Source organism: Annulohypoxylon truncatum (genome assembly GCF_022578515.1).
Source record: "Annulohypoxylon truncatum strain CBS 140777 unplaced genomic scaffold F4807scaffold_27, whole genome shotgun sequence".
NCBI lineage: Eukaryota > Fungi > Ascomycota > Sordariomycetes > Xylariales > Hypoxylaceae > Annulohypoxylon > Annulohypoxylon truncatum.
The window spans coordinates 476,191-495,878 of record NW_025953813.1 but is presented as its reverse complement, the minus strand read 5'-3'; the positions used below and the strand labels follow the sequence as shown (position 1 = coordinate 495,878).

At 50.3% G+C, this 19,688-nt stretch overlaps 9 protein-coding genes across 9 annotated transcripts; 3 read left to right on the top strand and 6 right to left on the bottom strand.

Moving 5' to 3' along the window:
* Window positions 1-1,759: 1,759 nt before the first annotated feature.
* F4807DRAFT_462701 (glycoside hydrolase family 43 protein) lies at window positions 1,760-2,861 on the bottom strand (the record flags this gene model as incomplete). Its single annotated transcript, XM_048001864.1, has 2 exons — window positions 1,760-1,854; window positions 1,919-2,861. 2 exons carry the CDS (start codon window positions 2,859-2,861, stop codon window positions 1,760-1,762), a joined length of 1,038 nt encoding a protein of 345 aa, XP_047852070.1.
* Window positions 2,862-5,160: 2,299 nt separating this feature from the next.
* F4807DRAFT_469340 (uncharacterized protein) lies at window positions 5,161-6,642 on the bottom strand. The gene is made up of 3 exons (XM_048002700.1): window positions 5,977-6,642; window positions 5,702-5,911; window positions 5,161-5,625 (listed from the first exon to the last, which is right to left on the bottom strand). The coding sequence occupies exons 1-3, from the start codon at window positions 6,562-6,564 to the stop codon at window positions 5,419-5,421; spliced, it is 1,005 nt and encodes a 334-aa protein (XP_047852069.1). The 5' UTR covers window positions 6,565-6,642; the 3' UTR covers window positions 5,161-5,418.
* Window positions 6,643-7,149: 507 nt separating this feature from the next.
* Window positions 7,150-7,605, top strand: F4807DRAFT_469336 (uncharacterized protein; the record flags this gene model as incomplete). The annotated part of the gene is made up of 2 exons (XM_048002699.1): window positions 7,150-7,451; window positions 7,504-7,605. The coding sequence occupies exons 1-2, from the start codon at window positions 7,221-7,223 to the stop codon at window positions 7,603-7,605; spliced, it is 333 nt and encodes a 110-aa protein (XP_047852068.1). The 5' UTR covers window positions 7,150-7,220.
* Window positions 7,606-9,736: 2,131 nt separating this feature from the next.
* On the bottom strand, window positions 9,737-11,146 carry F4807DRAFT_435034 (uncharacterized protein). The gene has a single exon (XM_047998851.1). It carries the CDS (start codon window positions 10,834-10,836, stop codon window positions 10,477-10,479), a length of 360 nt encoding a protein of 119 aa, XP_047852067.1. The 5' UTR covers window positions 10,837-11,146; the 3' UTR covers window positions 9,737-10,476.
* On the top strand, window positions 11,114-13,542 carry F4807DRAFT_435032 (ubiquitin 3 binding protein But2 C-terminal domain-containing protein). The gene has a single exon (XM_047998850.1). The coding sequence runs from the start codon at window positions 11,291-11,293 to the stop codon at window positions 13,124-13,126; it is 1,836 nt and encodes a 611-aa protein (XP_047852066.1). The 5' UTR covers window positions 11,114-11,290; the 3' UTR covers window positions 13,127-13,542.
* On the bottom strand, window positions 13,311-14,702 carry F4807DRAFT_181679 (uncharacterized protein). The gene has a single exon (XM_047993582.1). The coding sequence runs from the start codon at window positions 14,344-14,346 to the stop codon at window positions 13,495-13,497; it is 852 nt and encodes a 283-aa protein (XP_047852065.1). The 5' UTR covers window positions 14,347-14,702; the 3' UTR covers window positions 13,311-13,494.
* A 1-nt stretch (window position 14,703) lies between these two features.
* On the top strand, window positions 14,704-15,902 carry F4807DRAFT_181740 (haloacid dehalogenase). The gene is made up of 2 exons (XM_047993583.1): window positions 14,704-15,060; window positions 15,148-15,902. Exons 1-2 carry the CDS (start codon window positions 14,895-14,897, stop codon window positions 15,693-15,695), a joined length of 714 nt encoding a protein of 237 aa, XP_047852064.1. The 5' UTR covers window positions 14,704-14,894; the 3' UTR covers window positions 15,696-15,902.
* Window positions 15,676-17,155, bottom strand: F4807DRAFT_435024 (class I glutamine amidotransferase-like protein). The gene is made up of 5 exons (XM_047998849.1): window positions 16,827-17,155; window positions 16,642-16,763; window positions 16,158-16,574; window positions 16,042-16,097; window positions 15,676-15,948 (listed from the first exon to the last, which is right to left on the bottom strand). Exons 1-5 carry the CDS (start codon window positions 16,924-16,926, stop codon window positions 15,834-15,836), a joined length of 810 nt encoding a protein of 269 aa, XP_047852063.1. The 5' UTR covers window positions 16,927-17,155; the 3' UTR covers window positions 15,676-15,833.
* On the bottom strand, window positions 17,156-18,781 carry F4807DRAFT_435017 (uncharacterized protein). Its single transcript, XM_047998848.1, has 2 exons — window positions 17,729-18,781; window positions 17,156-17,637 (listed from the first exon to the last, which is right to left on the bottom strand). The coding sequence occupies exons 1-2, from the start codon at window positions 18,531-18,533 to the stop codon at window positions 17,438-17,440; spliced, it is 1,005 nt and encodes a 334-aa protein (XP_047852062.1). The 5' UTR covers window positions 18,534-18,781; the 3' UTR covers window positions 17,156-17,437.
* Window positions 18,782-19,688: the final 907 nt, after the last annotated feature.

Sequence of the window (19,688 nt, the reverse complement as noted above, 5' to 3'; positions counted from 1 at the left end):
TATCGACGAGTCAAAGTGTTGCTTCGAGCGATACGTTCTCACTAATCGCGTCAAGGACGAAGGAATCTCGTACCTAACCTTCCTTGGTAAGTATATTGCTTCGAGTTCATCCTCTCCTTTCCGATACTCGATGATCTGATCAACCAAGAGGTCCCCCAAGTCGCAGGACCGACCAGCGACGTCGATAATAGGGATTAGTACAGAAAGTCGTGCGAGCTTAGCGGCGAACGCGCCGACTGCTGACAACGTATAACAATATCCGCAACTTATCCCCTTCAGCGGGCTTGGTGAGGTCGAAAGGAGATGGAAGCTTCATATCATTGTATACTTCCACGGCAGTGCTGACGGCGGCGGTGGGAATAGTCGTAAACTCCTCGGAGGATATCTGTTCTTCTCCTTTCCGTATTCACCCTCTCAATGTCTCTTTTACAAGCCTTTTGAGAGTTCGGAGGTGGCGGCTACGGAGCAGGACGCTGTCGATCTCTCGAAGGCGTTATATAAGGGGGCATTGGACATGCTCGAGGTACTCCTCCGGAAGATGTCCAGACTTACATCGTTATGCCGTTGACCATGTTCCATCACGACGGGTTCTCCGCGAGAGGTCGTTCCATGTTGGCTGTGCTGCTTCGGTCGCTAGAGATCTCCGGTTTAACCGGTAAGACGCCGAGGGCGCGGCCCCCGCCGACAACGACTCAAGCGCATGCGTGTCTATTGATCGCGAAGTAAAACGTAGGGTTTTCTGGAGTATAACAATGGAGTATTTGCATGTTCCCTCGCATACAACCTGCTTGTAGCTAACAGGTATATCTACAGGCTACAATCGACCACTTGCGATCCTCGGGGAGGCATGTACTTTATTCATCCGAATCATGTGGATATCAGACATCCTAAAGTTCGGCTCGACAACGAAATCATTCTGAGCAAGAGAGATGAGCCCGCGATTGGATCCCAAACGCTGGCATGACGTATTTCCTCGAGAGGGTTCGCTTCGGAAATACGTCGCGAAGTAGTTGACGTGGTCCCGTCAGTGATATCGAAGCTTGTACAGATGGATGGTACACGAAAACATCATATAATTGGACAAGAAACTCGAGGATTTCGCATTGAGCCTCCCGTTCTTCGGATGTGACGCCGAAAGTCGCGAGAAAACCAAGGCGCTCGAGGCAGTATACCCCCACGTCTCCCATTTGCGATACAACAAAACGCATGCGGCGCATAGCAGGCGATGCAAGCTACATCAGAGATTTCTGCTTCGACAATCTTATGATTCTCGGTAAAACTATTCGGGGCGCGCTTGCTTGGAATCGGCCGGAGATGTTACTGGGGGGTTTGAACATATAGAAACTTACGATTCTTCAACCTACGTGACGTTGCTTCCGGGGATTGCGATGCGTTACATGCACATCGCCCTGGTGGCTATGTTCATGGACTCGTGCTTCGTTAGGGACGAAGCCGACGAGAACCAGGTGAAGGCGGCCTTGAAGAAGCTCAAGGACGCTAGACACCTCTCTCCGTTTCCAGGACGTTTCTTGGGATTTCGGTGTGGGATTGTACATAAACACAACGTCTACGTGGCCGGATTGCCTATTCTGGCAGATGGCGACGGCTCGTATTGATACGCCGTTTTTAGGCATGTACTGTTGGTTTTATATTATGCAACGTATTAAATATATGTACATAGACACCTATATATGTAAAGGATATTACCTGCTTAAATCCCCACTTCGCGTCCTAGTCGTTCGAACAGCATGCCGTGCTGTCAAATCACTTTAGGCCATCCAGAGCTGAAGTCGAGCTTATTCCAACCAAACCGGAACTCGTTAGCGGGAGTCTTCGTTTTGACATCGTACGGCACTATTCGCGTCAGTTAGTCCCTGTACTGGTACTTCGTCACGGCATTCTTGCGGAGAGCACTTACCGTAATGGTAGTAGATGATCGGACCCCCGGCTTCGTCGTCAGCAAGAACGCCCTGCCCACCGGGAGCCCATATATTGTCGTGAGTGCCGAGGATTTCCTTGCCGCCGCTGTCCTTCGCGCAGTCGACACCCTTATCGTCGACGTAACCGGTACGAGGCTGCTTGGAACGGCACACCATGACCTTGTACACGTCGCCCCTGTCGACCCAGCTGCCGTTGGGCTGCTTGCAGCATCGGCCCGACGAGAAAAACAGGTAATACCAGTCCTCCCATTTGAAGATGTAGCTAGCCTCGGTGGGACCGGTCGCGAAGGCTTTGGTCTGGTTGTTGGCTAGCTGCTGGATATCCCCGTTCGCGCCGTCGGCGATCTTGGTAGGCGGATCCGCGAGCGGGAGCTGGAATATGCCTTGCTGGTACGAGCCGAAGGAGAGGAGATTTTGACGCTTCCCGCCGTCGTCGATGGTGAGGAGCGCCGCGTCGAGGATGTTGTATCTCTTCGCCCAGTCGATGTCGAGGCGGCCGTGCTGCGTCCAGCTCCCTATCTCGAGCGTCTTGGACGAAGCTGCGAGGATGCTAGAGTTGTGACTCCACTGGTGGATCTCGGGATCCGTGACGCCGACGGTAGAGTAGTCGAATTCGTGGTTGTTGATATAGAGGTAGTACGTGTCGTCGATCTGATGGATCGAAGGAGCGCCGCCGTATTCGCGGAGTTCCGCGCTTCCTTCGTGCTTCCAAGGACCGTATAAGGAACCTGCCGTCCAGACGCTGCCGTTCTTGCCCGTGGTATACAAGAATAGCTTCTTATCAGACGCGCGTCGAATCAAAGTCGGGTCCAACGTCTGCGCGGTCGGGTTGTTTGGGACGGTTCCTTTCATCGTCTCCGGTGCCGGCCACCCGTTTTGACCAGAGACGCTATCGGTCAATATGCTCAGGATGAGACCCATGGCGAAATTAAGCAGTCCTCGGGGGAGATACATCGTACTGATTACCGATCAGACACAATGCCAGAAGCCTAGGCCTGATGATGTCGCGATGCGTATATCGCTATACGTGTATTGTCAGGCTGTTAGGCTTGTCCGGAAATTAGATATTATGCTTTTCCGCCCTCGTCTATTCCGTATTGTTATTCGATTACTTTATACCAGGTTGATAGTTCGTATAGTGAAGTTACGCTTCACGAATTAAACCCGACATACCATTAGCAGGGTGACATTATTTGACTTCGGCTCAGCAAATGCCCAAGTTACAGAAGTTATTATTCGTCCCATGGCCAAAACTTATACAATTTGCGTTGATATAAATAGCATCTTCGTCTCCTTCGTTTGCTCTAGCACTCCAGAAGGCTGAGTTTGAAGGAAGCCGAATCGTCCACCGTCGATTGGTGGCTTATGCGGCGCAGCAGTCCCCTGCGAGAGCCGACTCCCAGTACCATGGCCTTAGCCGTTCCGCTATGACTTCATAAAGAGTGTCAGCGGAGATCAGGTAATCATTTAGTCTGAAGTCGTAAAAGTTAGCCAGGAATTTTCAGCCTTACAGACCAGGGTATGGTTGATCTTGCAATGATCGTCCGTCTTCATCCGGCCGTCGGTGTAGGCGAGCTCTGATTGGACGCAGTAATGCCGGGATACCTTCAGCCAGCCAAATTAGCGTCAGATTGAATGGGTCATGTGCGAGATAGCGTTAATATTACTGTGATACACTGTAAGCTAAGGTTGGCTGTCTCTTTGTTATTTAATTTCCCATCTCTTGCTACGTGAATTCCGTATAATTTTGCTTAAGGAGACAATTAAAGTTATCAAGTCTATATAAAAGGGAGTGTTTCTTCGCATACATATGCTCTCTTTGGACTCTTTCTGCTAGAGAGCCGCGGTGCCACGTTTGACACATCCAAATTCGTAGGCTACGATTAGACAAAGGCGTATTCGGTGCCATAACCGAATCTTCCAAGTCACTTTACAACAAGCCTCTTTATATGCGATGAAATTCGATGAATTCGGTTGAAGGACATGCTCCAGGGAGAATAAGTGAATCTTCCGCCAAGTTCGACTTGAACCCTCGGAAATTTGGGGTTCCTAGCCAAAATGCCCGACTTGGCTGGAATTGCGGATCTACAGGATCCTAAACCGATGAGAAAAAAAAAGCCCGGGATATAGACCACAAGCCTATTCTCGACCAGTGAGCCCTTGGTTGACTTGTCAAGATCGAGGCTTGGCCTATACCCGGTGTTGACGACACCTGCGTAGGTGATTGGCCATATGAACATGAAAGAATACGATCCCTGGATTGAATTACGACAAAATGTCAATAGAAATATTTTAATACCGTCATTCAAAGTGCCGAACATACATTGTTACATTCCTGCGTAAGTAAGCGAGAATGTATCGTGAACTACCGTACTGTTCTGCAAGGTCTAAAATAGATACACTAGTCGTGCCTAGCAGCAAGGACTCAAAAATTAATCTGGGGTTAAGGTAGGTACCTAGCTATCACGCCTAATAAATCCTAGCGAGCGGATAGACGGGTGAGCTAGGTACCTACGGATGCTCTAGATAAAATCCTCGATGGTTACATTGGATGGACGGTTCGCGCCCATACGCGCTACTGCAATCCCACCACAACGCTCTACACCGTCTTTAAAGCGAACACTTGCTTGACGTATATTTCCTTGCGAGTTATGATCTATCCCTTACATTGTTATGTAAGAAATAGCCGTTGGTCAGCATGAAAGTGAAAAGGCGGTCGGGTCTGCGCATTGCCACGATGAGTCAGCAGAGGCTGCCGTGCCGCAGGCCTAGTATTACGAGCAGGTACTCGATATCTAGAACTATTCGGGCTTATACAGTAGTCTAATTTTTCTCGTAGTTAATCTAACAGTTACATAGGTATAGTTACATAGTGCGCACTTATTGTCAGGTCGTTTTCTAGTCGATCGTCTAGCCACCAGTAGTAAATCAACCCTCAAGTAAGCACCCTCGCCGCCAGGGTCTGCCGAGCCGTACGTGAATCTCGGTAGCTGAAGATTCTTAATGGGGCTTTGTTACGATTGGGGACAATTCGTAAGCTGTTCGGCTAGATACATGCAGTCTCGAAACCTATTCTGGTAAGTGTCCTATGGGCAGCTGGCTTGACCCCTTTCTATTGGACTCCCATTGTACCACCCCACCAACACCAAAATTTCGAACAAGGCTGCAAGGGTCTATGGCGACGAAATACTACATTTATGAAATCTAAACTATTGAATACTGACGAGCTATTTAATTGTGAAGCAAAGAAAGGAAATGATAATAAGCAGCCAATATATGATACTCTATGCGAAACAGATTCCTTTCCATAAAAGGGGCCGACCCTGCTTATGACAGTACGGGCAGACTCAAGGTCTCACCGTCTTCTAGGCGCTGTAAGTACGTAGCTAAATACCTAGAAAGCCTTACCGAGATTCCCATGGCTCTATCTATCAAGTGTCTCTAGTGATTGGTCGATCTCTGTTCTCTTACTGGGTGTTCAAGGCGAATCATAACCTGCGAACACCAAGTTAGATCCCGGCAGCTTAGCTCTCGACGGGAAGGCCCCGTTGACCTTCGTGCGTGTCATCCTTGGCGATTCTAGCTCTGGGAGGCTGTAAGAAATGCCGCGCGATGATGGGAGCTCGGATACGTCCGTCCTATCAGTATACGATTCCGTAATATGTGATAGGACATTCGCAGACCCCTGTGAGATGTAAGTAGACTGCGAGTGCTAGGCTGTTAGGCTGTTGTGTTTAGAGCGAGCTTGCCTCTTTTCTTACCATTTTGTCTTTTCTAGATCGTTCGTTGATAGTTCTCCCCATGCCAATTCTGCTCCAGTCCTGAACTGTCGCCCCGGCCGCGTTTACCTTACGACGAATAGTCCCGACTATCTTTTGGATGCCGAGAGCGGCGACTTCGTCGCTGAGGGCAGCGATTTCTATGGTGCTATGATTGTAAACTTTGGCGCTGTTGGCGTTGATTTCGGAGTCCTAACAGTAGATATTATTAGGAGCCGTGTCTAAGCATGCCCTCCCCTTTAAGGCATTGTCCTTACCATGGTGGGTCGGCTAGCGATGCAACCCATCGACTTATCGTTGCAACTTGACGGCTGCCTAGCGTTGCCTGTGCGGAAATGCCGAGTAATGTTCGAGAGAATTGCGGTATTGTTATGTGCGACGATAAGCTGGAGAAGTTCTCGCTTTGCCGAGAGCGCGTTAAAGGCTGCCGCTATCTCAGGCCGATTTCCAGACCAGTTCCAAATCTTCTTTAAAAAAGAACTCTCTTCCTCTAAGAGCTGTCGCGTGCGGGAAGCGATATTTGATATGTCGATGATGAGCGAGAGGATGATGTCTCTATCTTCGTCAGACTCTACAGGGTGTTCCGATAACCGACTGACGATTATTAGCAGTAGTCGAATATTAGCTTTCTGATCGTTGTATGCGGATGGCCCTTCATTTATACTTTTGAATACTCCAAGCAGAGCCTTAGTGACCGAATAGCAGTAGCCGATCAGTTGCGCCGAAGCCGCGACCAAACCTATCACATCCATCCTTGGGGGCAGAAAGCGGACATGAGCACGTATCAGGACATAGAGGTTGTCCCTATATTTGTATGAACCCATGTTCTGCGGCACGATAATCATGGTCACCGCATCACCGCCTATCTACCTAGGTACTACCTATTCCGACGATATCTAACTCTACATACCTCGCATAGTGGGTAGTTCCTGACGTCCTACGGGCACAGCAGCATAAAAAGGTGATCCGTAATTAGGATTAGTCGACGAACATTGCCTCAGCCTCGACTGTATATGACCTCCTTGTATGTATGTGCCCCTAGATAGTGAATGAATACAACCTCCGCTTACGGAAAGGTGCTAGTTAATTTACAGCAGGCAAACTAGGACGTGACAGAGATACGAAGGTCGTACACCGTCGCCGCGCAATTTTCGGAGCCGATATGAACAGGGACCGCATCAAGGAATGAATGTGTTGTTAGAGTCTGGTGCAATAGCCTTATGGCTGCATTGAAGCTGACGGCCCCAATGTCAGCATTTTCAAACGTTTTCCCCGTCAGTCATTTAAGGTCAGCTTCATTCACATTAGTTTGACAGCCCCCAACTACTCTATATCCGAAGCATATAAGGTCTGTATACTAATGAAGTACAACGAAGCGACGATACGATTTATAGACCCGGAAAAATGTTGCCTCGAGATCCTCCCGATCAAATACCTCCTGTCGTCGTAACCATTTCCTATGTCTCCTATCCTATAAGCTCTCAGAGCCCGTTACAGTCCGATGTCAGCTACGTCGGCGAAGGCGTCGGCCGTCGGCAGCAAAGTCGAAGGTCATTCCAAACAGATCTTGGATAACCACACTTGGACTTCTATCAAGAAAATAAATAATGAATACTGGAAGACTGTCCTGATCCTCTCGATATTGACGCTAGTGCTTGTTGCTATAGTAGCAGGCGTCCTTGCGACCCAGCTTTCAAAGTCGGGCAAAGATTCTTCGTCTGCCCCGGAGCAGGTAAGGCTTGAAGGGTGACCTAGGTCCTTTGGGAGGCCTAATTACTTACCAGCTATCAGAGCCAGAAATCACGATCATCTTTTTCTCCATCAATTGTATCGCCGACGTCACCGTCATCGAAATTATTGTCATCGCTGCCATTGTCGCTATCTAGTAGTACTGGAATCCCGCAGAGTGTTGCGCTTACGTGGACTCCGACAAGTACTACAAGCACAACATACCAGACTACGACATCTCCTACAACCACACCTACGAGTAGCTTAAACAATAAAATAAGGGTACCTCCCGGCCAATCATGCAAAAGCGACGACGACTGTCAAATCCCGAACGTCTGCTACACGGATACCTCAAGTAAGGAGACCACATGTTGCGGAACCACTATTTGGGGCTGTCCTGGTTATTCGTGTTCTGCCCAGAACGGTTGTCTTGACCCATACCCGTGCGCGAAAGAGGCGGGAGTTTGCTGCGGATATCCGCCTTATACCATCTCTGGTGATGAGACATGCTATACGGCTCCTCAAACGACTTAGTATAGTAACAAAGAGTTTTGAGAGAGGATAGTAGTATGATAAAGATACGGGCTGCGGCATGGTTGGTTGTACGTTAAGAACTAATTACCTAGTAGTTATAGCGTATCCTATGTACTTAGGTATAAAGCACCTGCTTAGGGAGCATATTGAATGAGTCTAGGACTTGAAATAATGAACACTTGAGAACCTCAGTCAAATGCGTCAATTAAATCCGGACCGAATGTCAGTGAGGTCCTTGAGTGGTGAAGTTATCCGAGTCCACATATTTACCCCCTTTTCGTAGCCCCTGACATTTCAGGGGTATGCTGACTAATCTACATCAATTCTTGGATGGGACGGCGAAAGTCCCCCAATTAATGACCTACCAAGAGACGTTCATCAGAGAATTTAGAAGCATCGCTTCAGTTGCAATCACTATGTTTTGTAAGGAAATTACCTACCGTTTACATGTCATAATCCAGGAGTTCCTTAGAATCGACGCGTACCCAATTTCATGACTTTGACTTGTAGCATCCAGTGAATGGATAATTACATAGCGTCTATGTTACATATGCCCCTTGCGTTCGATGAGTTACAAGCATGTGGCGTTTCGCGCCACCGTCTTATTCGCCTATCTAAACTTACCTAGGTACCCCAGTAGGCAAAGAACTCAACCATATTTTTACCTATAAATGGAATTGCTACGCTAGCCTAAGGTTGACGAACTGGCTTTGCGGGCGTATCCGATGACGGTTCATTTAGACCGTCCTTCACATGAAAATTGTGAATTGATAAAACTTTAAGACGTTCTCCCACATTAGGTATCCATGGTTCATCCTGTACGTGAAGATTCATTTCTTGTCTACTTACACCACGATCTTTACTATGAATGACCCTGGTTTTCCGTGATCCGACTCGAGCATTGCATGCTTATTTTGCATACCTAAGTATGCATTAGAGTAGGTAATTAACAAATTAAAATGGATTTTCTAAATTGGATTTTTACACCGTCCTATTTTGGCACTAACGTCATCACGATTCGTCGAAGCTAGGCATGAAGGACGTTTTTAAACCACGCGGAAAACTTTAAAACGACTGCATATGTGCCAAGTCCTCGGCTAGCTCGGAGCTACCAACATCTCGTAATACGGGGAAACTAAATGGATCAGAGATTTTGTTGAATTTAACTCCCCCAGGGCTGTGATCCGAGCCCGCTTGACCTGAGAACCTGCGCTAGCTACTTCAAAAAGGCGTGTTTTGGTCATCTGCGGAAGCCTAGTCTCGCGGTCGACACTGTGCGAACGTATAGAACCTCTTTACTACTAGATAGTACCGGAAGGTACCTAGCTAGCGAAGTAATCAAACACGAATATCTCCGCCTCTACCTTCGGGACCGTCTAACTGTTCATTATGCAGCTAGAGTGATAATCAGATAATTATATCTACCTATGCAGCTGCGGCGTACGACTCAGTCAGTCAGGGGTCGCCAACGTTAAATACGAGCCTCACATAATACATACATCATCTCTTCACCCAAGCTGCGTCAACATATAGTTTACTCAAGATTTAAGAGATCAAACGGCAACTTTACACCCGGAATATGCCCTAGTATCTTCTTCGCATACATAGTACTAGGTAGAATGATCTATAGTCTTGTTTTCACGCCAGGGATCCACCAGGTCTCGAAATGGTATCCTAGGCACTATTAACCGTGGTCATTCTGGTAAATACGATGCAAGTTCGTCGGCTTGGGTTAGCTGCGTCGTGAAGGATCTGCAAGATGATAATTTATAACGTAAATTGCATTCCTGGTAGAGTCGCATGCTATGGACGGTCGATGGATGACGTTGTATCCCTTTCGAATCTCTCCTCCGTGAATCGAAACAAGTTTCCGCGAGCTCTATGCCGGCAAGGTTTCCTTGCTCGAGCGGCGGCAATATAAGCTGGGCCACCTCTCTGCTCCTCGTCGTGAAATTCTTTTCCTCTTCAGTCTGTCGTTTTTGGGGCCAGCTTCGTACACCTGACCCTTAGCAAATTTGACGATCTTGAGCTTTTCGTTGGAACAAGGCCGTCAAGATGATACACAAAAGCAAGGCCCTTATTATATCGTCCGTCGTCGGCGGCGCATACTCCCTCGTTGCGCGTCAGAGCGGATGTGACTTCACTCTTTCTACCAATGGCTCGTTCGTTGGCCAAATTGGGCAATACAGCAGCGGCCAGACAAATGCCGGCATCAGCGGGTCCAACGGCGCGGCGTCGACCTTCGTCCTGAACGGGGACACGCTATCCGACTCTACAGGCCGTACCTGCTGGTGGACGCCGCCGACTACCATACTTCAGTGCGACGTTGATTCGCCACCCCAACCCGGATTCGCTATCGGCTGCAGCGGGGAGGTGACTTACAACGGTCAGTCTACCTTCTGGGTGTGTCAGACGGGCGTGCAAGACATTGTGATGGTATATCTTTCTCCCGGAGGAAGTAACTGCAGCGAGATTACATTAACGGCGAGCGGATGTTATCCTTCGTCGTGCAGCTCGACGTCGGAGGGCTCGGGAACTACTGTGACTGAGACCACCACGGTTGTGGGAGCCGGGTCAACATATCCTGCCGGAACTGTAACTGCTCCCGGGAGCACCGAGACGATCATGACGACGATCACGGCTGGCCAGGGAACTGCTCCGGTGGGGTCGAATACTCCGAGCACGGAAACCGTTACTATCACCGAATCGGGTACTAGTATTATGTCTACCGTTACTATCACGGAATCAGGCGGCACTGGTATGTCTACTATTACCGTTACCGAATCAGGCGGAACCGGAACTTCTACCGTCACCATTACCGAGTCGGGCGGTACTGGGGTTTCCACAGTTACCATTACCGAATCGGGAGGCACCGAAATGTCGACCGTTACTATGACCGAGTCCTGTACCGGAAATGCCGGAACTGTTACCGTCACAGAATCGGGCACTGGTGGTATGTCTACAATGACTATTACCGAATCAGGCGGCGCCGGCACTTCTACTCTGACTGTCACCGAGTCAGGGATGGCTAGCACGTTGACGATAACCACTACCAGCGTCTCTACGGTAAATGTGTGTACGGGACAAACAACGGCACCAGGAACAACTGCGCCTGGAACGACTGTCGTGACAACTATGCCCGGCACTACTCCTGGCACTACTCCTGGCACTACTCCTGGTACTACCCCAGAAACAACTCCAACAACGCCGGTGTACTCAACAGGCACTACTGCTCCGGAGACCACACCTCCTGAGACCATTCCTGAGACCACTGTCCCGGAGACTCCCACTGTTCCTGTGACTACGCCGATGACAACACCGGAAACAAGTCCAGTAACCACGCCGGAAACTCCAACAGTTCCTCCCACGACCTTGGTAACTTCGGGAACATCCCCAACTGAAAGTTCCCCTGTCACATACCCTACGACGGCTGTTTCCACTCCGACTACGACTCCGGAGATGCCAACGTCCCCTCCAGCTACGCCAACTACAACCATAGAGACAACTCCGGAAACAACTCCGGAAACGACTCCGGAAACAACCCCGGCGACAACCCCGGCAACAACTCCAGAGACGACTCCAGCAACGACCCCAGTGACGACTCCAGAGACAACTCCAGGGACACCGACTACGCCTACGGAGACGACTCCTATGTCGACGACCCCAGAGACTACCCCGGAAACCCCCACGACTTCTATGCCTCCGACAACGCCGATAACAAGTTACCCCGGAACCACGACTAGCGAGACGGAATCTACCGTCTACAGTTCTACGACGGAAACGGTTCCGGAATGCTCGTCTGAAACGACGCCCTGTTCCGAGCACACTACCCCGGCTACTCCAACCTATCCCACAACCACGTCCGCTATCAGCACTACCACTCCGGAGACGCCTACCACGCCTCCGGTCACCGAGACTACTCCGCCGGTCGAGACGACTCCCACAACCTATCCGGGCACGACTACCACGGAGGTTGAGACCACTACTACTACGAGTTCATGCGAGACAAGTGAGACCACGACAAGCGAGTCTACCACCGAAGTTACTAGTGCAACGACCAGCGAAACCACTAGCGAGACTACCACTGAGGCTACAACTAGCGAAACAACTAGTGAGTCTACCACCAGCATGTCTACCACGCCGACGTACCCCGGGACGACGACGACAGAAGTCGAGACCACGACGACCACGAGCTCGTGCGAGACAAGCGAAAGCTCAACTTCGGTTCCGTCGGTGACGACCGAGTATCCATCGGCTACTTCGTCGACCGGGACCGGATACGGTACCACGTCAACCGAGGAAGCTTCGAGCACCAGCGCAACGGAATTCGCGCCCCCTACATCGAGTATCCCTCCTCCCGGTCCCCCCGAGATGACGCCACCCGCTCCCACGGAATCCGAGTCCGGCGGTCCGCCAGCACCAACATCTAGCTCCTCCGCGGGCGACGATTGGTCGGGCGAGAAGGGTGACGAGCACGCCGGATCAGATTGGTCAAGCGAGAACAACCACAACGGCGACCACGCCGGCTCCGCCTGGTCGGGAGCAGGAGCGGCAGCAGGTGACCACGGGAGTTCCAGTTCGCAAAGCCCATCCTGGAAAGCCAGCAAGAACCGGCGTCAAGCCCCCACCGACTCCTGTCCCGGCGACTTACCCGGGTCCTGGGAAGCGCCGGCGCTGATCCTGCCCCTGGACGCGGCGAACCCGGGCACGGCCTTCGAGCCCACGACCCACGGCGAAGTATCGTCAACAGTATCCACTGTGTTCCGCTTCGACATCCCGTCCGTCGACAGCGTCAAGAGCTGCCGTCTCGTGTTCCTGTTGCCGGACCGGCTGAACGGGACCGAGCCGGCGCTGAACCTGACGGGGACGGGCGAGCTGGCGTTCGCGCGGCTGGGCGGACGCGTGGACGAGGAGACCACGCTGGATAACCTCGTCGATGCCGTGTGGAGCTACAACCAGATTACCGTCGAGGCGGACGGCGCGTACACGGTCGACACGTTTGCCTGCGCGGGAGGTGAGGACGTGGCTGTCGAGCTGGCTGGCGTGGTTGGCGGCGACACCGAGCTTAGCTTCCTTGAGGACTGGGCGGCGGGCGAGTGCCCTCTCGGGCTGTACTTGCTCACGTCCGAGGAGACGGATTTGTAGATGGTCTCGTATACCTATCTGAGTAGGTAACCCTAATTGTAAGAATGGAAAGAAAAAGAAGAAATTGATTGGAAGTGTTTCTGCAGAGTCCGGTTAGTAGCCTATTAATAACGATGTCTACATGTATGTACGAGCATACCTATGAGGACATGGATGAGGCTTGACTTTGTATTGATGGGTTGAGGTGGTAATAGGAATAGTAATACGTAGCCGTCCTTACCTAGTTATATGTTATATATTTCTTTTGTCACCTAGCTTCTCTTCTAGGTATCCTACCTAGTTCGAACCCGAACGGTGGTGACACTGTTGATCTTTTATTGCGAAATTTCCTCCTCCATTCAGAGACAAGACAAACTGATGACGATAGATCACCTCCCCTTCCACCTCAACCTCCCCACCCAGTCAACCCACCTCTTCACCCCCTCCTCCTCCATTAACAACTCCACCGTATAATACTTCCGCGCCAGCTCCTCGTGTCCCGCGAACCGATGCACAAACCGATGACACGCGCCGCACAGCCACGCCACATTCTGCAGGTCCTCCTCGCGGTGCCAACCGCGCCTGACCGCCTTCGCATGCACGAACCGAGGGATCAGGTGATGATACGATAAGTTGATCCAGTCTCTCCCGCACAGCTCGCAGCCCTCCGCCTCTCTCAGCGTGGCGCGGGGAGCTGGGGGCGGCGTGGATAGAGCGGTTAGATAGGAAGTCAAGATCGGGGCGAGGAACTCGTCGACGCCCTGAGTAGGCTCGCGCGTTATCGCGTACGCGGACAGGGAGTCGGCGACAGAGGGGTCCAGGGAGGGGAGCAGTTGCGGCGTATCAAATCCCGTGAAGGGTAAGGCGTACCGCGATTGTAGGTCTGCGTCCTTAACGTATGAGTGGTAGTCGAGGGTTTTGAGCTCGGCGGGGAGCGCACGGAAGGTTTCGGCCGCGATGTAATCTGCAAAGTCGGCGAGGGAATCTGCGTTGCTGAGATCCGAGTCTGTTTCTGCTTCTGCTTCTGCCTCTGCCTCCGCGTCTACGTCCACGTCCACGTCCGGCGCCTTCGTAGCATTTCCGTTTCTAATTCGTGTCTGCGATGCGGTTGAATGCCTTTTTGATCGAGGCTTTCGCTTCGGCTTTGATTGGGGTTGCGAGATCTTCTCTATGAGCGCTGTTGAGAGACAGTCCCGGAATATCTCGTAGTTCTTCTGCTGGTCCTCCGGTATCGATGTCATCTTACTGGATTAAGGACTGGGATACAATTAGCATGTCCAAATATTCAAGGATATGACCCCGAGTCGATGCCGTCAAATTCGGAATGCAAACAGATGGTACCAGGGCTCCCTAACACAATATTTAAATCCAGCTAAACCTAACTACCTGCCTAGTAGGCATGACATACTAGCAGTAAGACAGTTAGTTATCTGCTCTAGCTATCTGCTATAGCTAGTACGTTAACCTAAAACTTCATCCGAAGCTATTCGCACATGACAGATGGATGTCCTTAGCGGGTATCTACCCCGATTCGGTATCCAGCTACCCCGCATGATGGAACTAATGCATCATTGCGGTACGGAAGGGAACCGGAGTGCGGACGGCGGAAGGGCGTACAACGGACAATGACAAATCTCATGATTCCTCATCATATTAATGGAGCAGGTATATGGGGTGTCTCTCTCTGATCTCCCCTACTTCTCCCTATAATTATCTCTCTATTTCTTCTCCGGTTGACTCACTTGCCGATTTCAGCTCTAAAGCGGATACGAGCTAAACGGATCTAGTCATGGCGACCAAGACTATTATAGCATTTGATCTCTACGGGACGCTATTGTCCACCGAATCGATCGCCGACGAACTAGCGAAGATCTATGGCGAAGATAAGGCGAAGTCCTTGGCTGCATTATGGCGACGGTATCAGCTAGAGTACACTTGGCGGATTAATAGCATGGGTATAGCAGAGCTATTTCCTCTCTCATAAAGCTAGCACTGAAAGTGATCGTGTTCACGCTTCAATATTCTCTAACGAGAAATACTAGGCGAATACAAGCCGTTCGGCGAGATAACGCTGAATGCTCTGCGTCACGCGGTGGCGGAACACGGTCTGACGCTTGCCGCGGAAGATGCGGACGCTCTTATGAGATCGTACGATGCACTACACGTCTTCCCGGAAATACCTTCGGCGTTGAAGCTTTTGGAAGAGCATGGCGACTCGGTCGAAGCTTATGTCTTCTCAAACGGCACCGGAGAGATGGTTGGAAACTCGATCAAGACATCTCCGGATCTAGGACCTCACGCTTCGAGGTTCAGATCGCTCATTACAGTTGACGAAGTTAAGTGTTTTAAGCCGGACAGGAGAGGCTACGATCATCTTCTCGAACAGATCGGAAGACGAGGGGATACGAGTAAAGTCTGGCTCGTGAGCGCGAATCCTTTTGATGTCGTCGGCTCGAGGGCTGCGGGATTGAATGCTGCCTTCATCGACAGATCTGGCAAAGGTTGGATAGATCATTTAGACGACAAGCGCGCCCCGTCCGTGGTCGCGTCAGGGGTCGACGAAGCGATCAAGTTGATTCTAAAGTATTAATTTATTATCTTTCATGATGCATATTATAACTAGATCATTCTTTCATAACATAGCATTTCACCATCCATCGCACAGGGTACCAACGTTGCCAAGCTAGAACAGACGGTTAATAGAGTAAGTAGAATAGGTAAGACATGCCTAGGCAATCTTGTGGAAGCTCTCGATAGTCTTGATGATCTCCTCGGCAAACAGTTCCGCGTCGACCGGATACCGAGCACTGATGTAGTTGTACTGCTTATCTTCGACATAGAAGCTAAAAGCAGATGTAAGCAAAGGAAGCGAGCGCATATGTCCATTTACATAGTCTAGTGTTGAGGGATATGAACTAGAGATAGAGGTAACCTACGGGCCGGGATTCAATTCAGCCTTGAACTGAGCTGGGTCGGCGAGGACCTTTTTGACCTGTGGACGCATCTAGTTAGATGACGACGCCGGAAAATCGTGAAACAATGTAAGTCTCACCGAATCCTCCACATTCTCGCTTCCGTGGCCGTACGTCTTGTAGTAGTCGCCGAGGACCGCCCGAGTTCCCCAGTACGCGGCTTGCTCGAACTTGGCCGGGAGAGCTGTGGTGTCGCAGTCACGTATGACGCTCCTACCGGCCGCGTCCTTCGACTCGGACAAGACCATGACCCCGTGACAAACCGCACCCACTACCTTCTTGCTCGGCTTTTTGGTCTTGGGGAAGTAATCCACCACGAGCTTATGTACGATAGGCGAATCGATGATCTGCCTAACACCTTTATCGTGGCCTCCGGGGAAGATGACGAGGTCGAAGGGGTCGAGAGAGAAGTCGGGGTCGGACCACGCGAGAGGATGACGCACCTCCTCGCTTATAATCATCTTCTTATACTGAGAGATGACTTCCTTCTTGGCGCCCTGCTAGGTCATTAGGATCTGTTGTTACAAGTTCCCGTGTGAGCTATCACGAGCCGTCGTGCCGTACGAGTAGCTTTTGCGTGAATCCTTCCAACATCTTCTTGTCGCATCGCGGCGGTTTGCCGTTCTCGGTGGCGAACTTGATATCGTACTTTGCTTCTTTGAATGCGGTGTAAGGGACGGCGGTCTCTATATACTAGGAGTTAGAGCCTCGATACGCGCGAGTCGAAGGTTGCTGGAAATGTTGCGAACCTGTGGGATCGTGGCCGTAGTCGGCCATCATGAAGAGGACCTTGGGAGTGGGCACATACATCCCTGGATGTGTAATCACCGGGTCTTCCAGTCTGTCCATGATGTCGTGGAAATATGAAAGTTATCCGTAGTATACTATGATCTGGGGATATTTGCGCGAAGTGATATTGAATTTGGAAGTTAGGAAAGTTGAATACGAAAGAACATCGAAGCCGGCAACTTTGAAGTGGGAGCTGGAGTTGACGTAAGTAGGTACCTAGATACAGTAGTTAATCCACCTAAGGCTTGGTACCTCGGCACTAAAACACCTGCCCAATTAGGGCGATAGTGCTGGCAAACGCCTAATGCACGGACCGCCTTGCCATCTACAGGGTATCATGTCATCGGTCGCACATCTCTACCACACTCCAACGTTCTCTTTCTTTCATCATCTAGAAACCCACCTAGTTACCTACATTTCACGACATACTCAGCATACCCGGATAGATAGACGAGTAATCGAATCATAGTCGCTGCCCTGAGATCTTCGACATCTCGTAATACAACACCATATCTCGATATTCGCGAATTGACTTGTTCATTCGGGAGAATCTTCCTCTCCTTATGATGCGCTAATCTAACGACCCTGTATATCCCCGATCTTCGTGATCCCATCCTAATAACGGCCACTCCTTCGGCAGCGTTGAGAACGGAGGTAGGATATATCTGCCGTCGCAGGATGAGTCCGTACACGGAAGATCGCACAAGCCGAAGACGTTGCAATAACACTCCTTCGCGGAAGGGCAGTGATAGGCCTCCTTTCCAAAGATGACTGCGATAGGAAATGATTAGAATGCTCGGAATGGGCAGAGAAGGATATGGGTAAGGGTATGAGTAAGAATGCTAAGATCCGGGTGACTCACTATGCCACGAAAATTCCATCACTCGCCCGCTTAGCCCGTCGTCTAACGGCGTCGAGAGCAGCCAGTCTCGAAAGCCCAGGTACCTCTCCTTCGAGTGCAGTCGTATGGTGTCCCTGCTCACAGCGAATTGCGAGCAGCAGCTGACTGCGACGACATCCGGCACGGGCACTTCGGGGAGCAGTTCCTCGAAGGCTCTTCTGAATACGCCTTTAGCGGTAGGTTGTTTTCCATTAGTGACCTTGCTCCACGCCCCGTCTGGACCGATCTCCTCATCTTCGAAGGGCCGGATCTCGGCCGGACACCCGATGATCCACACGCAGCGGAGGTTGACGTAGCCGGCCTCGCGTACGTACGGGAGCCGCAAGTTGCGCAGCGGAGGTATTATGTCGTAGTCCGGGTCGTCGTTGTGCCATTGAAAACGCGACGCGTGGACGAAGATTGCCGTCTCGGGCAGGTCGTCGTAGTTGTCGATGATGTACGTGAGATATACCATAGCCTCGCGGCCCTTGTTCTTCGGCACCGTCAGGAGCGTCCAGGGATCGTCGACTATGTATACTTTTGGGTTCCAGTGTGGAAAGTGGCGGTAAACCCACGAAGCATCCTCCTTTCTCGTGCTCGCTACCACAATCTCTGTTTCGCGATGGGTGGTAAGATGCAACTTGACCTCACTGCTGCTAACGGGATCATTGATGTTTTGCGGCAGGGCATTGCTGCGTCGATAGTTGCAGAGAAGTAGAAGGGAGATGAGAAAGATCGAAACCAGTATATAGGCGGGACGATATCGCGATCGGCTACCTGCCAACATCTTGGGATTACCTGCATCGAGGCCGGATCCAGATGTCGGGATACAGATATGACATTGGTGATGTTAAATTAAAGATCAGATAAAAAAACAATGTCCTTTACGCCTTCCCACCTTCCCGCCAGCCGTTGGTTACACAACTAAGCCAACAAACATTCAAGATGCATAGCTAGTAGGTGGTACATAGCATGGATGCAATTCCTTGTAGGGCTACACGAACATGACCTCAAAATATATGGAGTTACTTATCATAATACCCGCTTTTGATGTGCATACATCTTAACCAACAGAAAGTAAGATTTACATACTCTTTGCGCTTAGAGGTCGACATAGAGCTGGTTCATGTAACCGTGTCCGACATCATCGTGGAAATTGATTGGTAAATATTCCAATGCCTACAATGGTAATACTTCTCATTGTGAAGCCTTCCCGTGTTCGTGTCACGCTGGCGTCTCGGATTGACATATCGCTTACGCTTGCTTTAGAACCTTCTGTTCCTGGATGAAATACCTTTGAAGCGGAGCAAATGTGTGAAAGTAACCTACTACGTGGAATCAGAATCGATGATAATGAGCTGGCCCTTGGTGAAAGGAGATGTCATAAGTTGACGACTGACCCTTTTCATCGTGCGGGTTACCCATCTTTGAAGTTTGACTTCACTTTGTTTAACAAGTAGAATCATGTTATCTTTCATCTCAGAGTACATACCTATATATTTTCAATGACTTCATACCGACAATATTGTCTAAACTCCAAGCAGAGATTAGACGGCCTAGAGATGCCGATGCCTGAGCTAAGATTGACGTGAGAAACGACGCAAACCTCCTTTTCAGAAGGGATGCGCGCTCCAGAGTTTGGCTATACTAGATTCAACTCGATATGTAGTCCTAGTAACACTATTTGCTGTAAGTGTCATCCATATCTAGGCAGGAGATAGATATATCATCATCTAACCGCTCAACAAGGCATGAGAAGGGAGGTATTCCCGTCATACCAGCAAGAGATGAAGTTGGAATGGTGTTGCGCGGGAAAGTATTGTAACCGTTCCCTACTGCCCCTACAAGCTCAAGATCGAGAACTCACGCTTGTTATAGTGGCACCAGAACTTCTATGGTGACCAACCTTCTGTGTGCAACTCAGCGAACTCGGTAGCTTGCG

Bases quoted from the DNA above. Each gene is read 5' to 3' on its own strand.
- F4807DRAFT_469340 (XM_048002700.1), bottom strand. From the start codon at position 6,564: ATGATTATCGTGCCGCAGAACATGGGTTCATACAAATATAGGGACAAC. The intron at 5,912-5,976 runs GTAAGGACAATG...ATCTACTGTTAG, and splicing joins TCGCTAGCCGACCCACCATG to GACTCCGAAATCAACGCCAA. The intron at 5,626-5,701 runs GTAAGAAAAGAG...TACATCTCACAG, and splicing joins GATCTAGAAAAGACAAAATG to GGGTCTGCGAATGTCCTATC.
- F4807DRAFT_435034 (XM_047998851.1), bottom strand. From the start codon at position 10,836: ATGGTAACTGTGGAAACCCCAGTACCGCCCGACTCGGTAATGGTGACG.
- F4807DRAFT_435032 (XM_047998850.1), top strand. From the start codon at position 11,291: ATGACAACACCGGAAACAAGTCCAGTAACCACGCCGGAAACTCCAACA.
- F4807DRAFT_181679 (XM_047993582.1), bottom strand. From the start codon at position 14,346: ATGACATCGATACCGGAGGACCAGCAGAAGAACTACGAGATATTCCGG.
- F4807DRAFT_181740 (XM_047993583.1), top strand. From the start codon at position 14,895: ATGGCGACCAAGACTATTATAGCATTTGATCTCTACGGGACGCTATTG. The intron at 15,061-15,147 runs GTATAGCAGAGC...GAGAAATACTAG, and splicing joins TTGGCGGATTAATAGCATGG to GCGAATACAAGCCGTTCGGC.
- F4807DRAFT_435024 (XM_047998849.1), bottom strand. From the start codon at position 16,926: ATGGACAGACTGGAAGACCCGGTGATTACACATCCAGGGATGTATGTG. The intron at 16,575-16,641 runs GTACGGCACGAC...ATGACCTAGCAG, and splicing joins GATTCACGCAAAAGCTACTC to GGCGCCAAGAAGGAAGTCAT. The intron at 15,949-16,041 runs GTAGGTTACCTC...ATCTGCTTTTAG, and splicing joins GCTGAATTGAATCCCGGCCC to CTTCTATGTCGAAGATAAGC.
- F4807DRAFT_435017 (XM_047998848.1), bottom strand. From the start codon at position 18,533: ATGTTGGCAGGTAGCCGATCGCGATATCGTCCCGCCTATATACTGGTT. The intron at 17,638-17,728 runs GTGAGTCACCCG...TTCCTATCGCAG, and splicing joins GATGGAATTTTCGTGGCATA to TCATCTTTGGAAAGGAGGCC.